This window comes from Dipodomys ordii, unplaced genomic scaffold (genome assembly GCF_000151885.1).
Source record: "Dipodomys ordii isolate 6190 unplaced genomic scaffold, Dord_2.0 Scaffold39, whole genome shotgun sequence".
In the NCBI taxonomy this organism is placed as follows: Eukaryota; Metazoa; Chordata; class Mammalia; order Rodentia; family Heteromyidae; genus Dipodomys; species Dipodomys ordii.
Genome location: NW_012267255.1, coordinates 11,099,190 through 11,116,767, shown reverse-complemented (window position 1 = coordinate 11,116,767; position 17,578 = coordinate 11,099,190). Strand labels below are relative to the sequence as shown.

The 17,578-nt window shown below is 41.0% G+C and overlaps 2 protein-coding genes across 2 annotated transcripts in view; both read right to left on the bottom strand.

The window, feature by feature from the left end:
• The window catches only part of Ephx4 (epoxide hydrolase 4), a gene marked incomplete at its 5' end in the record, with an annotated part of 32,603 nt that extends 26,483 nt beyond the window's left edge, over nucleotides 1-6,120 (bottom strand). The window contains one exon of the mRNA XM_013018274.1: nucleotides 6,092-6,120. Coding sequence (XP_012873728.1) covers nucleotides 6,092-6,120 — 29 coding nt within the window. The remainder of the gene's footprint in view (nucleotides 1-6,091) is intronic.
• A 6,246-nt stretch (nucleotides 6,121-12,366) lies between these two features.
• The window catches only part of Brdt (bromodomain, testis-specific), a 45,397-nt gene continuing 40,185 nt past the window's right edge, over nucleotides 12,367-17,578 (bottom strand). Inside the window, exons 15-16 of the mRNA XM_013018262.1 lie at nucleotides 17,241-17,421; nucleotides 12,367-12,435 (exon numbers count right to left, since the gene is read on the bottom strand). Coding sequence (XP_012873716.1) covers nucleotides 12,367-12,435; nucleotides 17,241-17,421 — 250 coding nt within the window. The remainder of the gene's footprint in view (nucleotides 12,436-17,240; nucleotides 17,422-17,578) is intronic.

Genomic DNA, 17,578 nt, shown 5'->3' with positions numbered 1-17,578 from the left:
CCCTCCGCCTGCCCGCGGCTCACAGAGCCCGCATCCCGGCCGCCGCCGAGGGGCGTCTGCAGGCTCCTTCCGCAAACTGTTTGCCCATCGCTAAAACTGTGGCCAAAAATAAAGAGATTCACCGTGCGGGGCACCGCAGACGCGCCCGCGGGCGGTGCGACCTAGGTGCGGGCGACCCCAGTGCCCGGCTGGCTTGGCCCCTGGAGGGAAAGGTGGGGTCATTATTGTGTATGTATAAGTACATACATACATTCATACATACATACACACACATACATACACACATACATACATACATGTGTATATATCTCCTAAAGGTGACAATGTTTAGGCCCAGAGTCGCCAGCCTCAGAGCAGGGCCACTGTCCAGTCCCTTGGCAAACCGCTGCTCAGTCTTCTGTCCTCACAAAGTCCCTTTCTTTGTCTTTCTTAGGAAGAAATCTGTGTCAGTGGGCTCCCAGCTCAGGTGTCTTGATCCTATCCTCAGTTAAGGAATATTAACTTTATTTTTTTTCCCCGTCTACTTTGGGGCTGTTAGGAATAATCTTGCTCTACAAACTGTCACACGCACATTCCCTCCAGGGAAACAGGGAGAAATGGGTTGGCTTGGTTAGGTGACAAGTTCACCTTTGACTATGAAAAACAAGTAGGTTTTCAAAAAGACTGCACAGGGCCGGGGGTGTAGCTATTTGTAAGAGCTGATCTATGCCTGGCCTGCTTGAGGCCCTGAGTTTGATTCTTACTTTAAAAAAGTGGCCCAGCTCAGGCCTGTAATCTTACCTACTCAGTAGGCTATGATCTGAGGATCACTGTTCCAAGCCAGATGGGGCAGAGAAGTCCATGAGACTATTATTTCCAATTAACTAGAAAAAAAAAGCCTGAAGTAAAGGTGTGGCTCAAGTGGTAGAGCACCAGCCTTGCACAAATAAAAAAAAATCTGCGAGTGCCCATGCCCTAAGTTTAAGTCTCAGAACTGGCACACGTGCACCTGCATGCACACGCGCACGTGCGTACACACACACACACACACATACACACACACACACAAGTGGATGCATAATTTTGAAATACCAGCAGCAATCTGTGTTAGTCGCATTCTTGAAATCACTGGAGATTGTTAAAACAGAAAACAATAACAACAAAAAGTCTTTTTTAGCCATCCATGAGCTGGCAGCAGAATTTCTTTGGAATTTTAGGGTATAGTCTTCTTTGTCAAAAGTTTCCAAACTTTCATTTTCTGGAAGGATTTGAAACCCTGCCCTTGCATGAGTGCTCCAGCACTGATCTACATCTACAGCTACTGTTTTTTTTTTTTTAATTCGGTTTTCTTGAAAGCTGCTGGTTTGCAAAATATTATATACATAATGTGATCCCCACCAAGTATTCACCCCCCCTAGTCTGTAGCTTGTCTCTTCAAAGAAAAGTTTTCATTAGGATAAAGTTGGTCATTTTTTTCCATTTGTAAACCATGCTTTGGATGTCTTAAAAACTCTTTGCTGGGGCTGGGAAGGTGGCTCAGTGGTAGAATGCTTGCCTTGCATGCATGAGGCCCTGGGTTCGATTCCTCAGCACCACATAAGAAGAAAAAGCTGAAAGTGGCGCTGTTGCTCAAGTGGTAGAGCGCTCACCTTGAGCTGAAGAGCTGAGGTCCAGAGTTCAGGCCCCACCACTGGCAAAACAAAACAAAACAAACCTCTGGCTAGCCATACAGTTTTATGGTTTTATATTTTATATACAAGTTCATGTTCCATTTGGGGTTCATTTTTTTTAAATCAAGCATGACATTAGGTTGTGATTCCCAACCCTTATCCTCATGGATATCCAGTGTTATTTTTTGAAAGGTCCATCCTTCCTCTGTTGGATTGTACCTGTATCATATTATTTTATTTCTGCAATCCCTGTTCCATTTGTTTGATATCTAGGTATTGAGTTGGTCTTCCTATTATGACTCTTGTTTGCACACTGTTTGTGTGTTCTTATACGCGTGTCTTCCTGGCTCGTAATCATTTCTCTAGGGCAGGAAACTGGAAGGAATTGTGGGGTTTTGATGATACACCTATTCAGCTTTACAAAATAATGTCAAATTGCTTTACAGAATGATTGTATTTATGTCCACATGAGATTGTATTTATGTCCACATGAGATTGTATTTATGTCCATACAAGTTCCCACAGATCCTGATAGTTAACAGAAATATCATTTTAGCTAATTTTCTGTGTAAAGATCAGAAGCTGAACGTCTCCTCGTGTTCATTAGCCATCTACAATGCCTCTACGGTGAAGAGCCTGTAAGTGGTGGGCCAGTGTGTCGCTGGGCAATTTGGAACTTTGTAATTGGGTGGGGCCAGGTCTTTGAGTTCTGGTGAGCAGGATGTGAGTGGAAGGGTGTAAGGATGTGACTGGAAGTCTGGCCATCACAAGCTCCCTGTGCTATCCTCTGAAGCCATCTTTCTGTGCTCCTTCAACCTTAGGGACCAGACCATGTGGTCTAAGAATGGAACAGCAAAGCATTCCCACTGCCTTTCTTTCCAGAACCATTGAATATCCCCTTATACATTTCTTTTAGGATAAAACACTTTTTATGGCAACTTTTTTTTAAAAAAATTGCACTCTCACATTGATAGTTTTACTGAGTTCAGAATTCCAGGCTGACAGCACTTCCCACCTCTACCCCACTTTCCTTTTTTATTTAATTAAAGCCTAGGATAATCAGAAACAGCACAAGTACTTCATAATATTTTTTTTTTTTTTTTGTCGGTCGTGGGGCTTGAACTCTGGGCCTGGGTGCTGTCCCTCAGCTCTTCAGCTCAAGGCAAGCGCTCTACCACTTGAGCTACGGCGCCACTTCCCGTTTTCTGGTGGTTTATTGGAGATAGGAGTCTCACGGTCTTTCCTGCCCGGGCTGGCTTTGAACCGCGATCCTCAGATCTCAGCCTCCTGAGTAGCTAGGATTACAGGCGTGAGCCACCAGCGCCCAGCCTTCATAATATTCTTATTGTGGACACCTAGAAATTTGATCTCAATATGAAAGGAGCCTGTGGTCGGCAGTGACGTGCCTCCAGCAGGAAAATGACATCACTTAGAGCCTGTCAGTACACTTTCCTGCAGAGAGGCCTTCAGCTAGGATGGGTAGACACTGAATGCTCACATAGCATCCACTGTTCACGGAAAAACAGGAGCAGACATGATTAAGACGCATCTTCGTACTTAACACTTAACAGTTCCTGATAACCAGTGGTGATTCAAAAGGCTCTGACAGAAACAGGAGAGAAAACCTATATATAAATGCAAAATGAAAAACTAAATAGTGAGGTGAAGGCAGGCATTCATTCCTCCAGCCTGCTCCCTCCCCCCCCCCAAACTGGGCCTTGAACTGGGCAACTGGGCACTGCCCTTTGGCTTTTGTGATCAAGGCTAGCCCCTTCACTTCCAAATTTTTGCTAGTTAATGGGAGATAAAAGTCTCAGACATTTCTGTCCAAACTGGCTTTGAATCCCAATCCTCAGATCTCAGACTCTTGAGTAGCTAGGATTACAGGCGTGAGCCACCAGCCTGTATGCATGTTTAATGATGGGAAAACCATAGCCCTCCAAAATTCTCTACCATTCAGCCCAGCAGTTACTTTGCTCTCAAAACTTTGAAGGTTTATTTGCATCACTTCATTGTGGCTGATAACTCAGTTTTATTTCTATTTGGTAAAATAAAAGCAAGCTTCTTTATAGTTCCTTTTCCATGACCACTAGCAAAATCTTTCTGGGGTGTTGTGGTAACCACTGAGAAATGTCTTAGGTGTGAAAGTGCATCTCCTGAGATGCACTTTCAAAAGTCTCTTCTTTTCCAATTTTAAGGAAATCACAATTACTGTTTCCTGGAAAACGATCCTCTTATTCTCCTGGTTGGTTTTTTTTTTTTTTTTGGTCCGGTTGTGGGGCCTGAACTCTGGGCCTGGGCGCTGTCCCTCAGCTCTTCAGCTCAAGGCTAGCGCTCTACCACTTGAGCCACAATGCCACTTCCGGCTTTTTTTTTCTTTTTGCTTATGTGGTGCTGAGGAATCGAACCCAGGGCCTCAAGCATGCAAGGCAAGCCCTGTACCACTGAGCCACCTTCCCAGCCCTCTCCTGGTTGTTTTCAGGGACTTTCACTCAGTGTGTGTGAGGCCTTTCCTTTTATTCTGAAGATCTGGCTGGGGCTGGCACACTTTCTCACACTTTCTCAGCAAGTGGACAGACGGTAAATCTTTTTGTTTCTGAGGACCATGAGGTTTGTCAGTCAAGGCACTCTACCATTTACAGTACCAAAGCAGCCACTGACATCATGTAAATAATGAATGTGTACCAATAAAACTTCACAAAGCAAGGCAGCAGGTTGGGTCTGACTGCGCATCATCTGTCATCTCTCATCTCATTTACATTTTCCTTTTCTCTGTGCTATATCCTGATATACTTATTGGGATGTATTATCTTCTGGCTCACTTCTTGTGGTGTATATGGTGCTGGGAGTTAAGCCCAGGACCTTTTGCATGTAAAGCAAATGTTTTCCCATTGAGCTACAACCTCAGGCCTACCTCATTTATTATTATTTGTAACCTGTGGTACATTATTTTAATCTATCCATTGAGATTTTTTGTTGTTGTTCTTTGGTTGTGAGTCTTGAACTCTGGGCTAGGCTCTTCAGCTCAAGACTAGCACTCTACCACTTGAGCCACAGCACCAGCTTCTGGTGGTTAATTGGAGATAAGAGGCACATGAACATTCCTGCCTTGGCTGGCTTTGAATTGCAATCCTCAGATCTCAGTTTTCTGAGTAGCTAGGATTATAGGTGTGAACCACTGGCGTCCGGCTCCACTGAGATTTTCAGTCTATTTCAACACTTGCTTTTCTAGGTGTTTCTCCCCTCCCCCATTTACTACCAAAAATGTCATTTTTCATACACTTTGCAAAAAAGTGGCTTCTGCCAAATTTCGGGAGTGAGGGTGTGTTATTGTTGCTACTTTTACTAGTTTTTTTTTTTTTTGGGTCCGGTCGTGGGGCCTGAACTCTGGGCTTGGGCACTGTCCCTCAGCTCTTCAGCTGAAGGCTAGCGCTCTACCACTTGAGCCACAGCGCCACTTCCGGCTTTTTTCTTTTTGCTTATGTGGTGCTGAGGAATCGAACTCAGGGCCTCAGGCATGCAAGGCAAGCGCTTTACCACTGAGCCACCTTCCCAGCCCACTTTTACTAGTTTTTATTTTTATACATCATTCATCTGTGATCTTAAATTTCTTGATTCTCATGTGTGGTGATTCTGCATCTGTCTCTAGTCCCAGAGCTTCTAAAGATCTTCCCTCAATTTGCCCTCCTTCCCAGGGCTCCACATGCAGTTAGCAGCAAATGTGGTTCAAAGCATCTGACTCTGAGGAATTCCCACCATCCAGGTGCTTACTGCTCTGTGCCAACTAACTCTGGGGTAGCAAACCAAAGAGAACTCTCCATCTTCTTCTTCTTCTTCTTTTGACTGGCAGGACTAAAAAAAATGCATTCTGTAATGGGTATATTTATAAAGCTGGTAGCATTCTACCTTTAATTCTAATTTCAGTCAAAATCCTAATGGTGTTGAATTCATTTAGCTTTTACAAATCAAATCACACACTCCTGTAATTACAGCTACTTGGGAGGTGGAGGAAGGAGGATCGAGAGTTCAAGGCCAGACCAAGCAAAGTTAGTGGGGCTCTATTTCAAAAACAAAAGGACTTGGGGTATAACTTATTTGGTAAAGTTCTTGTGTGAGGTCCAGGTCCAACCTCAGAATTAGTGATTATAAATGTGATACATTATCAGTAAAGAAATTGTGGTAGCATAAAGGGCAATTCCTGTGGAAGAAATGCAGCTAATTTCTCACCTCATGTCATAGCTAAAAAATGTGTAAAAATTGTGTCTGAAATCTAAGTGCATCTGTGTGTGTGTGTGTGTGTTTGTATGTGTGATTAATACTTTATCATCTTGATGTGGGGACACATTCCTGACATGGGAGAATTTCTAGACACTATAAAAACATATGACTCTATAGGGCTAACTTTTTTTATTCAATACTAGGGCTTGAACCTGGGGGCCTTGAACTTTCTAGGCAGACACTCTACCACTTGAGCCACACCCTAACCCCTTTTGTCTCATTATTTTTTAATAGGATCTTGCCATTTCTGAGGGGCCTCCTGGATCCACAATCCTGCATAGATGGGATGTCCGGCACACACCACCATGCCCAGCTTTTATTGGGTGGGATGGAGTCCCTGGAACTTTTGGCTCAGGCTTCCTTAAACCACAATCATCTTGACGTCCATCTCCCAGGCAGCTAGAAGTATAGGCTGCCACATCCTGCTGGGATTGAGATGGGGGGGGGAGACAGTAAGCTTCAAAAAAAGAAATAATAGATTATGGGAAAATGTTCCCCAAACAAAAGGCCAACACGAAAAGTAACAAAAAACAAAAAGATGACAAAGAATGACCACTGACTCATATGGCAAATAAATAAAAGCAGATTAACTTCACAAGTATCTGAGGAAACAAATGAAAGAAACAAATTGTAGTTTCTTTTCATACCAATATTTTTTTTTTGGGTCCGGTCGTGGGGCCTGAACTTGGGCCTGGGCGCTGTCCCTCAGCTCTTCAGCTCAAGGCTAGCGCTCTACCACTTGAGCCACAGCACCACTTCCGGCTTTTTTCTTTTTGCTTATGTGGTGCTGAGGAATCGAACCCAGGGCCTCAGGCATGCAAGGCAAGCGCTCAACCACTGAGCCATCTTCCCAGCCCTCATACCAATATTTAAAAACTGAGGGCAATAATGCACAATGAAAGGATAATGGGGAAGTGGTATTTTCAAGCTTGCAGGACTATGAACAGTTCTCAGTTATCTGACAGCAATTTTCCAGGCAATGGAGACTCACACCTGTAATCCTAGCTACTCAGGAAGCTGAGATCTGAGGATCCAGATTCAAAGCTAGCCCAGACAGGAAAGTCTGTGAGACATTTATCTCCAGTTAACTACCAAAAAAGCCAGAAGTGGAGCTTTCTGTGGTTTAAGTGGTAGAGTGCTAGCCTTAAGCAAAAAACGTTTAGGGATAGGTCCCAGGCCCTGAGTTCAAGCTCCAGGACCAGCACAAAAGTAGAAGAAGAAAAAAAAAAAGCCCTCCAACTCCTGTGACTGTCCTCTGACCTAGCCCTCCCAGTTCAGGAGCCCCGTCACTTATAAACAGAAGCTTGATTACATAAGGTTGTATATGTAGACTTATATCTCTGTTGTTTGTAACTGAATCAATGTGACAGTTTATTGTTGATACTAGAGAATGATATATATAGCCTTAAAAAAGAATGTATTAGCCAGGCACCGGTAGCTCATGACTGTAATCCTAGCTGCTCAAGAGGCTGAGATCTGAGGATTGTGGTTCAAAGCCAGCTCAGGCAGGAAAGCCTGTGAGAGACTTATCTCCAATAAACCACAAGAAAACCGGAAGTGGAGCTGTGACTCAAGTGGTAAGAGCTCTTGCCTTGAGCTGAAGAGCTGAGGGACAGCGCCCAAGCCCAGAGTTCAGGCCCCACGACCGGACCCCCCAAAAAAATAGTGTGTAAGCTTTGTCTTGCCTATAATTGGGGTAGAAGGAAAGAGTTTTACTTATACTTTTTTGCAGTACTGGAGTCTGCTCTTAGTCTTTCCTTGCTTTGTTTTTTTTATATAGGATCTTGTATACTTTTTCCTGGATTGACTGACCTTGGGCTGCTATCTTCTATCTATGGCCTTTCAGGTAGCTAGGACTACCTATTCATGCCTGATCTGTGTATTGAGACAAAAATCTTACTAATTTTTGTCTAGGTTGACCTTGAACTGCAATCCTCCTGATTGCCACTTCCTGAGTAGATGGGACTACAGGTATGCGCCACCATGCTCAGTCATACATATTTAGCTAATATATTGTTATTTGTGCTGGTAGCATGGCTTGAATTCAGGGCCTTATACACATTGGATCTGCTTGTTCATAGCTGTCCCTATGCCACTTGAGTCCTGCGCCCAGTATGGTATTTTTCTAATTACAGATGGGGTATAGCCCAGGTTGGCTTCCAACCTCAGTCCTCTGTTCTCAGCCTCCCAAGTAGCTAGGATTACAGGTGTGAGCCACCATTGAACCATTATGTATCTAATTCTTACTTATTTTTGTCAGCTGTGGGGCCTGAACTCTGGGTCTGGGCACTGTCCTTCAGCTCTTCTGCTCAAGGATAGTGCCCTACCACTTGAGCCACAGCACCACTTCCGGCTTTTCTCTGCTTATGTGGTGCTGAGGAATCGAACCCAGGACTTCATGCAAGTACTCTACCTCTGAGCCAACTTCCCAGCCCCTAACTCTTATTTAATTTTATGGTGCTGTGGAGTTAATCCAGTGTCTTATGCTTCTAGGAAAGTGCAAGGAAAACCTCTCAATATCTCTGAATTTTACATGAAACTCTTTTCTAATAGCTTGTGAGCCAGAGGCTCACACTTATAATTAAGTTACTCAATAGGCCGAGACCTGGTTTGAAGCCAGTCCAGGTACAAAAGTCTGCAATTAACCATCCAGAAGGTGGGCTAGAAGCATGGCTAGAGTAGTAGAGTACCAGCCATGAGCAAAAAAAAAGCCTATTGGAGAGCAAGAGGCTCTGAATTCAAGCCCTAGTACCAACACAATGAAAATAAATAAAATACTATAAAATAAGGGAAAACTGGGAAAGAGCAAGGAAGGGGTGACATTGTCCAAAAAGAAATGTACTGTTACCTGACTTATGAACTGTAACCCCTCTGGTACATCACCTTTCCAATAACAATAAAAAATTTAAAAAATACTGTAAAAGAAATAATTGCATATAATCATGTATAAATGACTTATAATTTTTGAACTGGAAAATTGGTTTTGACTGTTTATTTCTACATAATTATATACAAAATAGTAAGTTAACAAGTGATAAAGTGACAATATTTGTAATACAACATGTTAAGATCCAGAATATATAAAATTATAAAGAAACAAAATAATTATAAATAAAAATTCTCCTTTAGTGACTATACTAAAAGACACTGAATTGCATACTTTAGGGGAAAGTTTTATCTTTCTTTAAAAAAAAAGCTAAAAATTTTCAACAAAAGAGTAAAAAAAATTTTCAACCATGTAGACATTAAAAAAAAAAAGCTACATCCTAGAATACAAAAAGGTAAAATCAAAATAAATGTTTCAACAAAACGGGAATAGGATTTCCAGCTCTGCTGCCCACTCCTTGGGAAGCTAACCTGGATGCTTGAGCCTCGTCCTGTTCTAACATGCAGAAGGAAATCACAAATTCTCTCAAAATTTAATTTCCAGAAAAACTAGTTTGTATGTTGACAGCTATGGAGGAGGAAGAAGCATGACGTGGAAACACAACAGCAATGTCTTTGGGCGGGTAAGAGAGGACTATGAAGAGATCTGCCCCAACCACCTTAGAAATAGCGAGTGAGCAGTGGTATTTGCAGAGGAGACACTGGAGGCCTCTCCAAGTCTTTGTCCCTTTAATGACCTCAGTGAGAAAGCAGCTGGAGTAGGTAGCATTGACTAAGGCTGGGTGATTGGTTGGAGAGCTGAAGAATGGAGATTGGAATAGCTGATGGATCTAGGAGAGGTGAAAGGACCCTGAAAACTTCACTAAGATCTCTGGTTGGAGTTTCATGCTGCTATGGTTGTGGATCTTTCTCTCGACACATTCAGGTACATGGGGGCAGAGCAGGCAGAGTTCTTAAGAAATGGAGTCTTGCTGACACGAGGAAGAAAGGAGCAATGGAGTGAAGGCTCTGAAGGGAGTGGGTACAAAATGTTCTAGAAACAAAGAAGTTCAGTGGGGCCTCAAAAGGAGAAGACTGACTTGTTTCACTCTTTTGGTACTAGGAATTGAATATAAAGAACACTCTACCACTGAAATCTACTTCTAGCCTGAGAGGTACCATTAAAATTAAGAATCCGGGGCTGGGAAGGTGGCTCAGTGGTAGAGCGCTTGCCTTGCATGCATGAGGCCCTGGGTTCGATTCCTCAGCACCACATAAGCAAAACGAAAAAAGCCGGAAGGGGCGCTGTGGCTCAAGTGGTAGAGCGCTAGCCTTGAGCTGAAGAGCTGAGGGACAGCGCCCAGGCCCAGAGTTCAGGCCCCCATGACCAAACAAACAAACAAAAAAAGAATCCATGGATTGGAGGTCCTGCTGAGGCCTGAAGATTGTTGGATTGTTCTAGCTACTCAGAAAGCTGAGAGTTGAGGATCACCGTGTGAAGCCAGCCAGGATGTAACCTAGGAAAAACAAACAAACAAAACAGTGGCAGATGTTTGGAACTGAGACTAAGGAAGGGTTCCACAACTGGTCATGGCAAAGAAATGGATGATGAGCGCTGATCTTACTGACTGGAGATCATTAGCAGAGAAATAGCCAAGAGATCACAGACAGCAACTAAAATCTGAAGAACAAAAGAGTCCTGTAGGGTGGTCTACCTGTGGGAGTCTCTATGTCCCCATGTGTGACACTTTTCAAGCTGGGAGTGCTTGGACAGAAGGGAAAGAGAATGCAAGTGGCACCAAAAAGGTAAGAAAACCACTGGAAAGCAAGCAGTGAAGGAGGCTGCCAAAACACGAGCAGTGGCTGTGGAGGCTGTGGTGGATGCGGGAACAGCGGGGCAATCTCCCCATCCACACTGCCGGACCCTACACTCTGACTCTCGAATTTAGCAAGCTGGAAATCTGAGAGTCTGCATGACTGCACATTTCCTAGGCGGAGCTGTTTTAGCTGGTCTGGGAACCACCTCTTCTGAAAAACTCAGAACACAAAGAGGAATAATAGGAAGACTAGGAAGAATGTTTGTAATCAGTATTTTTTCTCAGTTATGCTGACTTCAATCAACCTTCACAACACTGAGTATGAATATGCACGAGCCCACTCTGCTGTAAGGGTCAAGCCACATCTTTAGAAACCAGAACAGTTCTCAAGAATCTTTTGTGTTACATATAACCTTTTAGGAAGATCACCAAATGTATTATTATTATTATTTAGTCTACATATCCTCATTTCTTGGTTAAAAACAGTTGAGTCAGGTGCCAGTGGCTCATGCCTGTAATTCTAGCTACTCAGTAGGTGGAGATTTGAGGATCATGGTTTGAAGCCAGCCAGGCGAGAAAGTCTGTAAGACACTTTTTCTAAAAAAATAAATAAATAAAACCAGAAGTGGAGCTGTTGTTCAAGTGGTAGAGCACTAGTCTTGAGCAAAAAAAAAAAAAGCTCAGGAGAGCACCCAGGCTCTGAGTTCAAGCCCCAGGAGCAGATACACACTCACACACACACACACACACACACAAAATATGTTGAATAGAAATGACTATTACTGTCACTCTGTTTCATATAGGTAATGCTATAATTTAGCTATTAGTTAGTCGTGTTTTTAAATTGGTTGGTAGTCTAAAAGTATTTCAGACATTCATGTTATTAATATATGAAATCAAGAAAGCTTTCATATTTTTTTCTCTCTAAAATACATGCCCACTTTGAATTTTTACTTTAGGTATCAGACTGGTGCTTAAATCCTGTTACACTTCAAGAATTCAAAAATTTAAATACAGGGAGCCAATACACATGATTTATACATAATTGTAACTTGTAAATGACAAAGTGAAAATATTTTACAGAATTTTTAAATATAAATTTAAATATAAATTTTAGTATGGTTAAGTAAAATTAAACATTCATTGTCATCACATACATATTAAGGTCTGATAAGTTCCTATAGAAACTTGCATACATAATTAACATTCATTGGTATTTTGCTTCAAATTCAACACTTTTCAAACCATAGGTAATACTTCTTTAAGCTAAATGTCAATGTAAATTTTGAATATAGAACCACTGAAGACTCTTATATAACCTGAGACACAAAAAACCCAAGTATCATTTGTTAGCAACTCTAAACATTTGGGAAGGCACACAAATCTTTATCTTAAGTTAAAACTCAACAGGAAATAGGTTTCAATTTACTTTTATAAAATCTTCATCTTTAAAACAATCAGGAACTAGAGCTTTTGGATTTGTTTAGAGCAGGGCCTATAATACATATCTGACAATTATGTGTAGAATGAATCTGGGAATCTATTCAATGTTCAGAGATCCAAATGATAAAACTTCCTATAAATTATGTCACTAAAAATAAACATATAGCTATTAAAAATGCAAGTGAAAACGGTTTAATCATCTTAGAGCAGTCAAAATACAATATAAGATTGATATATTTGGTGTAAGAAAAACAATCATTTTACTATATGTATTTCAAACTCTTATATGATTCATTTAAAGTCGATGGCTAATTTTAATCAAAGTTGCTTTCAAACATTGTCATAATGTCACTTTGAAGAGTCATATCAATGGTACCCGCCATCTGTGGAAAAGAGAACATTTTCATTATTTAAAAATGTATGCCTTTATTACAGCTATATAAAATAGTTATGCAACATCTGGAACAAATCTTACAATATATAAACCATTTATTTAACACAGTGAACTTGTATATAGTTTTTATTCATATTAAAATACTGCTTTTTAAAAAATATATTGTCTATGTAAAAATAACTCACAAGAATAAGTAATGTTTGATTTCTTTCTCTGAGACAGGTTATTTCTTAGCATTCACAGAACAGGTATAGACTTAGAGCCACTGTTTTACATAGTCCTGGATAAATAAACATTTTCTAAGTAAACCATTATTTTCCTTATGTGAGAGAGCTGTTACATATATACTGTATCTATAGTTTTCTTTGACTGCTACTTACTTACTGGAGGCAAATGACTTAATCAAACACTGTCCTATGTCTAGTATCAAAGTTATGTAGAACATTCAAAACGATGCTCTTTAATGTTTCTTCTTTTTTTCAATTTCTAGTTTAATCCTAAAAGTAACAAAATCCCAATTTCTGAAAAGTCAGGAGACAAAAGTGATCAATAATGCCATCTTTATTTTTGTTTTTGCTGGTACCAAGTTTTAAACTTTGGGCCTTACACTCAATCAGCTTATTTGATTGGTAGGAACTCTGCCATAACTCCAGCCTGGCTTTTTGTTGGTTATTCTTCTCCCTGTTACACCCCCCAACCCCGCCCCGCAGTCAGTAGTGCGGCTCGAACTCAGGGCCTAGGTGCTATCCTTAGGCTCTTTTGCTCAAGACTAGCACTCTACCACTTTGAGCCACAGTTCTATTTCCAGTTTTCTAGTGGTTAAATATAGATAAGAGTCTCATGCACTTTCCTGCCTGGATTGGCTTTGAACTGTGACCCTCAGATCTCAGCCTCCTGAGTAGCTAGGATTACAGGTGTGAGCCAGCTTTGTTGCTTATTCTTGAGAAGTCATTCAGGTTTTTGTGCCTAGGCTGGCTTCAAACCTTGATACACTGAATCTCAACCTTCTGAATAGGTAGGATTATATGTGGGAGCCACCAGTGCCTGGCAATCCCACCATCTAACTAAAGCACCATTATCAGTGTAGCATTCTTATTATTTACCTTTTTAAACTTATTCTCTTGGATTGGATTGCTTGAAGTTCATTAATATTTTATTCTTTTTTTGTTGTAATAGTTTTTGTTTTGTTTTGCGGGACTTGGGCTTATACAAGGTAGGCATTCTACCACATCCCAGCTTTTTTTGTTTTATTTTTTCAGATAGTTGCATGTTTTTTGACAGGGCCAACTTAAGATCAATAGCCTCTAACCTACTCCTGCATACATCAGGGCTTATAGGTGTAAACCACATCTGGACTGTTGGTTCAGATTGGGTCTTAGTAACATTTTACCCAGGATGGCCTTAAACCACAGTCCTCCTGATCTCTGTCTTCTGTGTGGCTGAAATTACAGATGTGAGTCAGTTTGCCCAGCCCAACATTTTATTTGTATGTACTCTGAAGCCTAAAAACAGCCGTGTCTAAAGTCCCACTTCTCACACACTACCTAGTGTTTGTATTAAAAAATCTTTAACATAGAACAGTGCTTTTATTAAATGTTAAAATCCTTTTTTTTAAAATGAGCTGAAGTAGACAACAAGGAAACAAACGTTTGCTTTTATTAGGTTAGCTATTCCTTGCCATCTGAAATGACATCAAATACTAAAATTCTGAAAACTGATCCTCTTCTCAGGAAGCAGCAGCATGCCTGCTGCCTATGGTAAAGCCACCAAGTCCTGAGCGGGTGGTTGGGCTCCAGGATGTGAGCTGACATTTTCACTGGCTACACAGGCAGAGTGTCAATTATGACTACCTATTAAAAGGATAATACAAGGCTGGGCCTGACTTCTATAAATTACAGACATTTCTTAAAATTCACCTTAAAAAAATTCTTCCAGCTGGGAAGGTAGCTCAGTGGTAGAGCGCTTGACTTGCATGCATGAGGCCCTGGGTTCGATTCCTCAGCACCACATAAGCAGAAAAAGCTGGAAGTGGGGCTGACACTCAAGTGGTAGAGCACTAGCCTTCAACTGAAGAGCTGAGGGACAGCGCCCAGGCCCAAAGTTCAGGCCCCACGACTGACCAAAAAAAAAAAAAAAAAAAAATTCTTCCATCTTACAGCAGCACTTTCCTAATACCCAGTTCCTTGGATGCCATATGTCCAACCTAGATACTTTCTTTTGTTTTTTGATCAGTCGTAGGGCTTAAAATCGGGGCCTGGGCACTGTCCCTGAGCTCTTTTTGCTCAAGGCTTGTGCTCTACCACTTTGAGCACCAGTGCCACTTCTGGTTTTCTGGTGGTTATTTGGAGACAAGAGTCTCATAGACTTTCCTGCCTGGACTGGCTCTGAATTTCGATCTTCAGATCTTAGCCTCCTGAGTAGCTGTGATTATGGGCGGGTGTGGGCCACTGGTGCCTGTCTGATAATTTTCTTGATTTGGCCTGCAATGTGCAGTGTCTATGGAAGTATATAGACACAAACATACCATAAAATTGAAGCATGTGTAAGTAAACTTGCTTTTAGTGAAAAAAGGATTATAAATAGTCTTATTTTAGACTTTTTTCCTATTCTTGTATCTTAGATTTGATGGAAATTAATGCATATGGGGTATTTACTGACATAATCAGTGAGGCTCTACACTTGTTAATTGTGGATAACATGACATAATACTAATGAGTGAACTTAGCAGCTGACACCATAAGCTAGATATTCCTATGTTATCATTCAGCCATTCAAAATTAAGATCACAAGCTTATCAGAGAAACTGGTGAATGTATTGAAATGAACTTTTAGAGGCTCTGTTACATGTTCTATTCCCAGTCAAGTTCCAGAAAAGTGTTTAGAGTATTGGTTCTATCAGCTTAGCTAGCTGAATTGTTAGATGATGACTAGCTTGTTGCAAAATCACTTGGGGGTGACTAAAACCAGGCTCTGGGGACTGTCAACAAGAACCCTCCCCCTGCCTCCCCCTGCCCCTATCTGTAATCCATTTCCTTGGAAGGTAGAGGTAGGAAGATCAAAATTCAAGGCTGGTTTGAATCTGAAAAACACTATCTGGAAAACAGAAAATGCGGGAGGCATGGATAGAGGGCAGCGTGCTTGCCTAGCAAGTGCAAAGACTATTGAGTTCAATCACCAGCACCACAAAACAAACAAAATACCCACCCCAAACAAAACAAAGATTAAAATAGATAATATATAAAGTTGCTAATTAAGGCTAGGCACTGGTGGCTCACACCTGTAATCTTACCTCAGATCTCAGGAGGCTGAGATCTGATGACTGTGTTTCAAACCTACCAGAAAAGTCCCTATGTGCGCTACTCTCCAATTACTCACTCAAAAACCAGAAGTGGAGCTCTGGCTCAAAGTGGTAAGGTGCTAGCCTTGAGCAAAAGAGCTCAGGGACAATACCCAGGCCAACAAAAACCCCATGACTGACCAAAAAAAAAAGAGTTGCTAGTTAAATTAATTAAAACCAAAGTTTAAAATTCGCTTCTTAGTTATATCAGCCTCATTTTAAGTATTCAATAGCTATTTGTGGCATATGTGGCTAATGGATTCTGTATTTGGTTGCTTCCATAAATAACACTTCTATCTCTGTAGATAGTTCTCTAAACAACCCTGCTGTTACAAAACAGTCCAGGGGCCGGGACACAGCTCAAGGGTAAGAGTATTCTCTAGCCAGAGGTCCTGGGTTTAATTTGAAGCACCACAAAAATGAACTAATAGTCTTTGCATAACAAGGTCAAATGCAATTTTTCTACTTCAACATTAGAAAATATGAAGCTAGTTGGGCCTGATAATCAGGGTTTCTAATCCCAGTACTTAGGAAGATTAATCAGGTTCAATGCCAACTGGGGCTACATAGGAAGACCCTGTCTTTAAAAAACAAAGGTGACAAAATTGTATTATTTCTGAGGAAGTTAATTTGTATTATAATCCATCCTATGACCAAAGCCAATGTCATTCTTTTTCTTAAACCTATGCTCCTTTATGTCTTGTGAATCCATGTCATTCTCAAGTTCTTAAAATTTAGCATTAATGAGTACCAAGTATGCAAAGAAGCAGAAAGAAACACTGCCCATAAAGAGACTTTTTTTTTGCGGGGGGGGTCCAGTTGTGGAGCCTGAACTCTGGGCCTGGGCGCTGTCCCTCAGCTCTTCAGCTCAAGGCGAGTGCTCTACCGCTTGAGCCACAGCGCCACTTCTGGCTTTTTTCTTTCTGCTTATGTGGTGCTAAGGAATCGAACCCAGGGCCTCAGGCATACAAGGCAAGGTGCTCTACCACTGAGCCACCTTGCCAGCCCATAAAGAGACTCTTGAATCAACTAAAACTGACTTTGAACTAATACTGATTTTGGAATTAGGTAAGTCCAATAAAACCATTTTAAATATATTCTATTTATTCAAGAGTTTGACAGATATATAAAGAAGATCCAAATGAAAATTTAGGGGCAACTACAAAATATAAGATGAAAGAGTACAGAAGAATTAACAGTGTCAAATTAAGAGGATCAGACTCTGAAGAAAAGATGTGTGAATTTATCTGAAATGAAACAAAGAAGAATTTTAAGAATCACAAGACATATATGAGCGATGAGACAATTTTAAGATTCAAGACCCTTACTCTATATTATGCTTGCCTCTTTGACTATGAAGTTTTTCTGTTAAGCTCTGATTTTAGAATCTGATATGAAAAACCACTCTAATGCATCTTTGAACATACAAAATCATTTAGTAACTAAAACCCACTTACTGCTTCTCTCCTCCTCCGCTCTTGCTCTTTCTCCCTTGCTAAATTACGATCTTTGAGAAGCCACGGATTGCACTTATCTTGAGCTTCTGATGACGGCTCATGTTCTTTCTGCTCTTCTCCATGGCACCTGTTTTGCATTTTATTTGAAAAAGACTCTAGAGTCAATGCATTTCCAAGGTCCCTTAAAGAAACAGTAAAGATCAAAGTAGGCTTCAAGTTCTATAAAGCTTTTTATTACAAAGGTACATTGTTAAGTAACAAAATATACAGCAATGTATTTGACATCCATTTTCTTTCCTTTTCTGCTCAAGGCTAGGTACTCTACCACTTGAGTTACA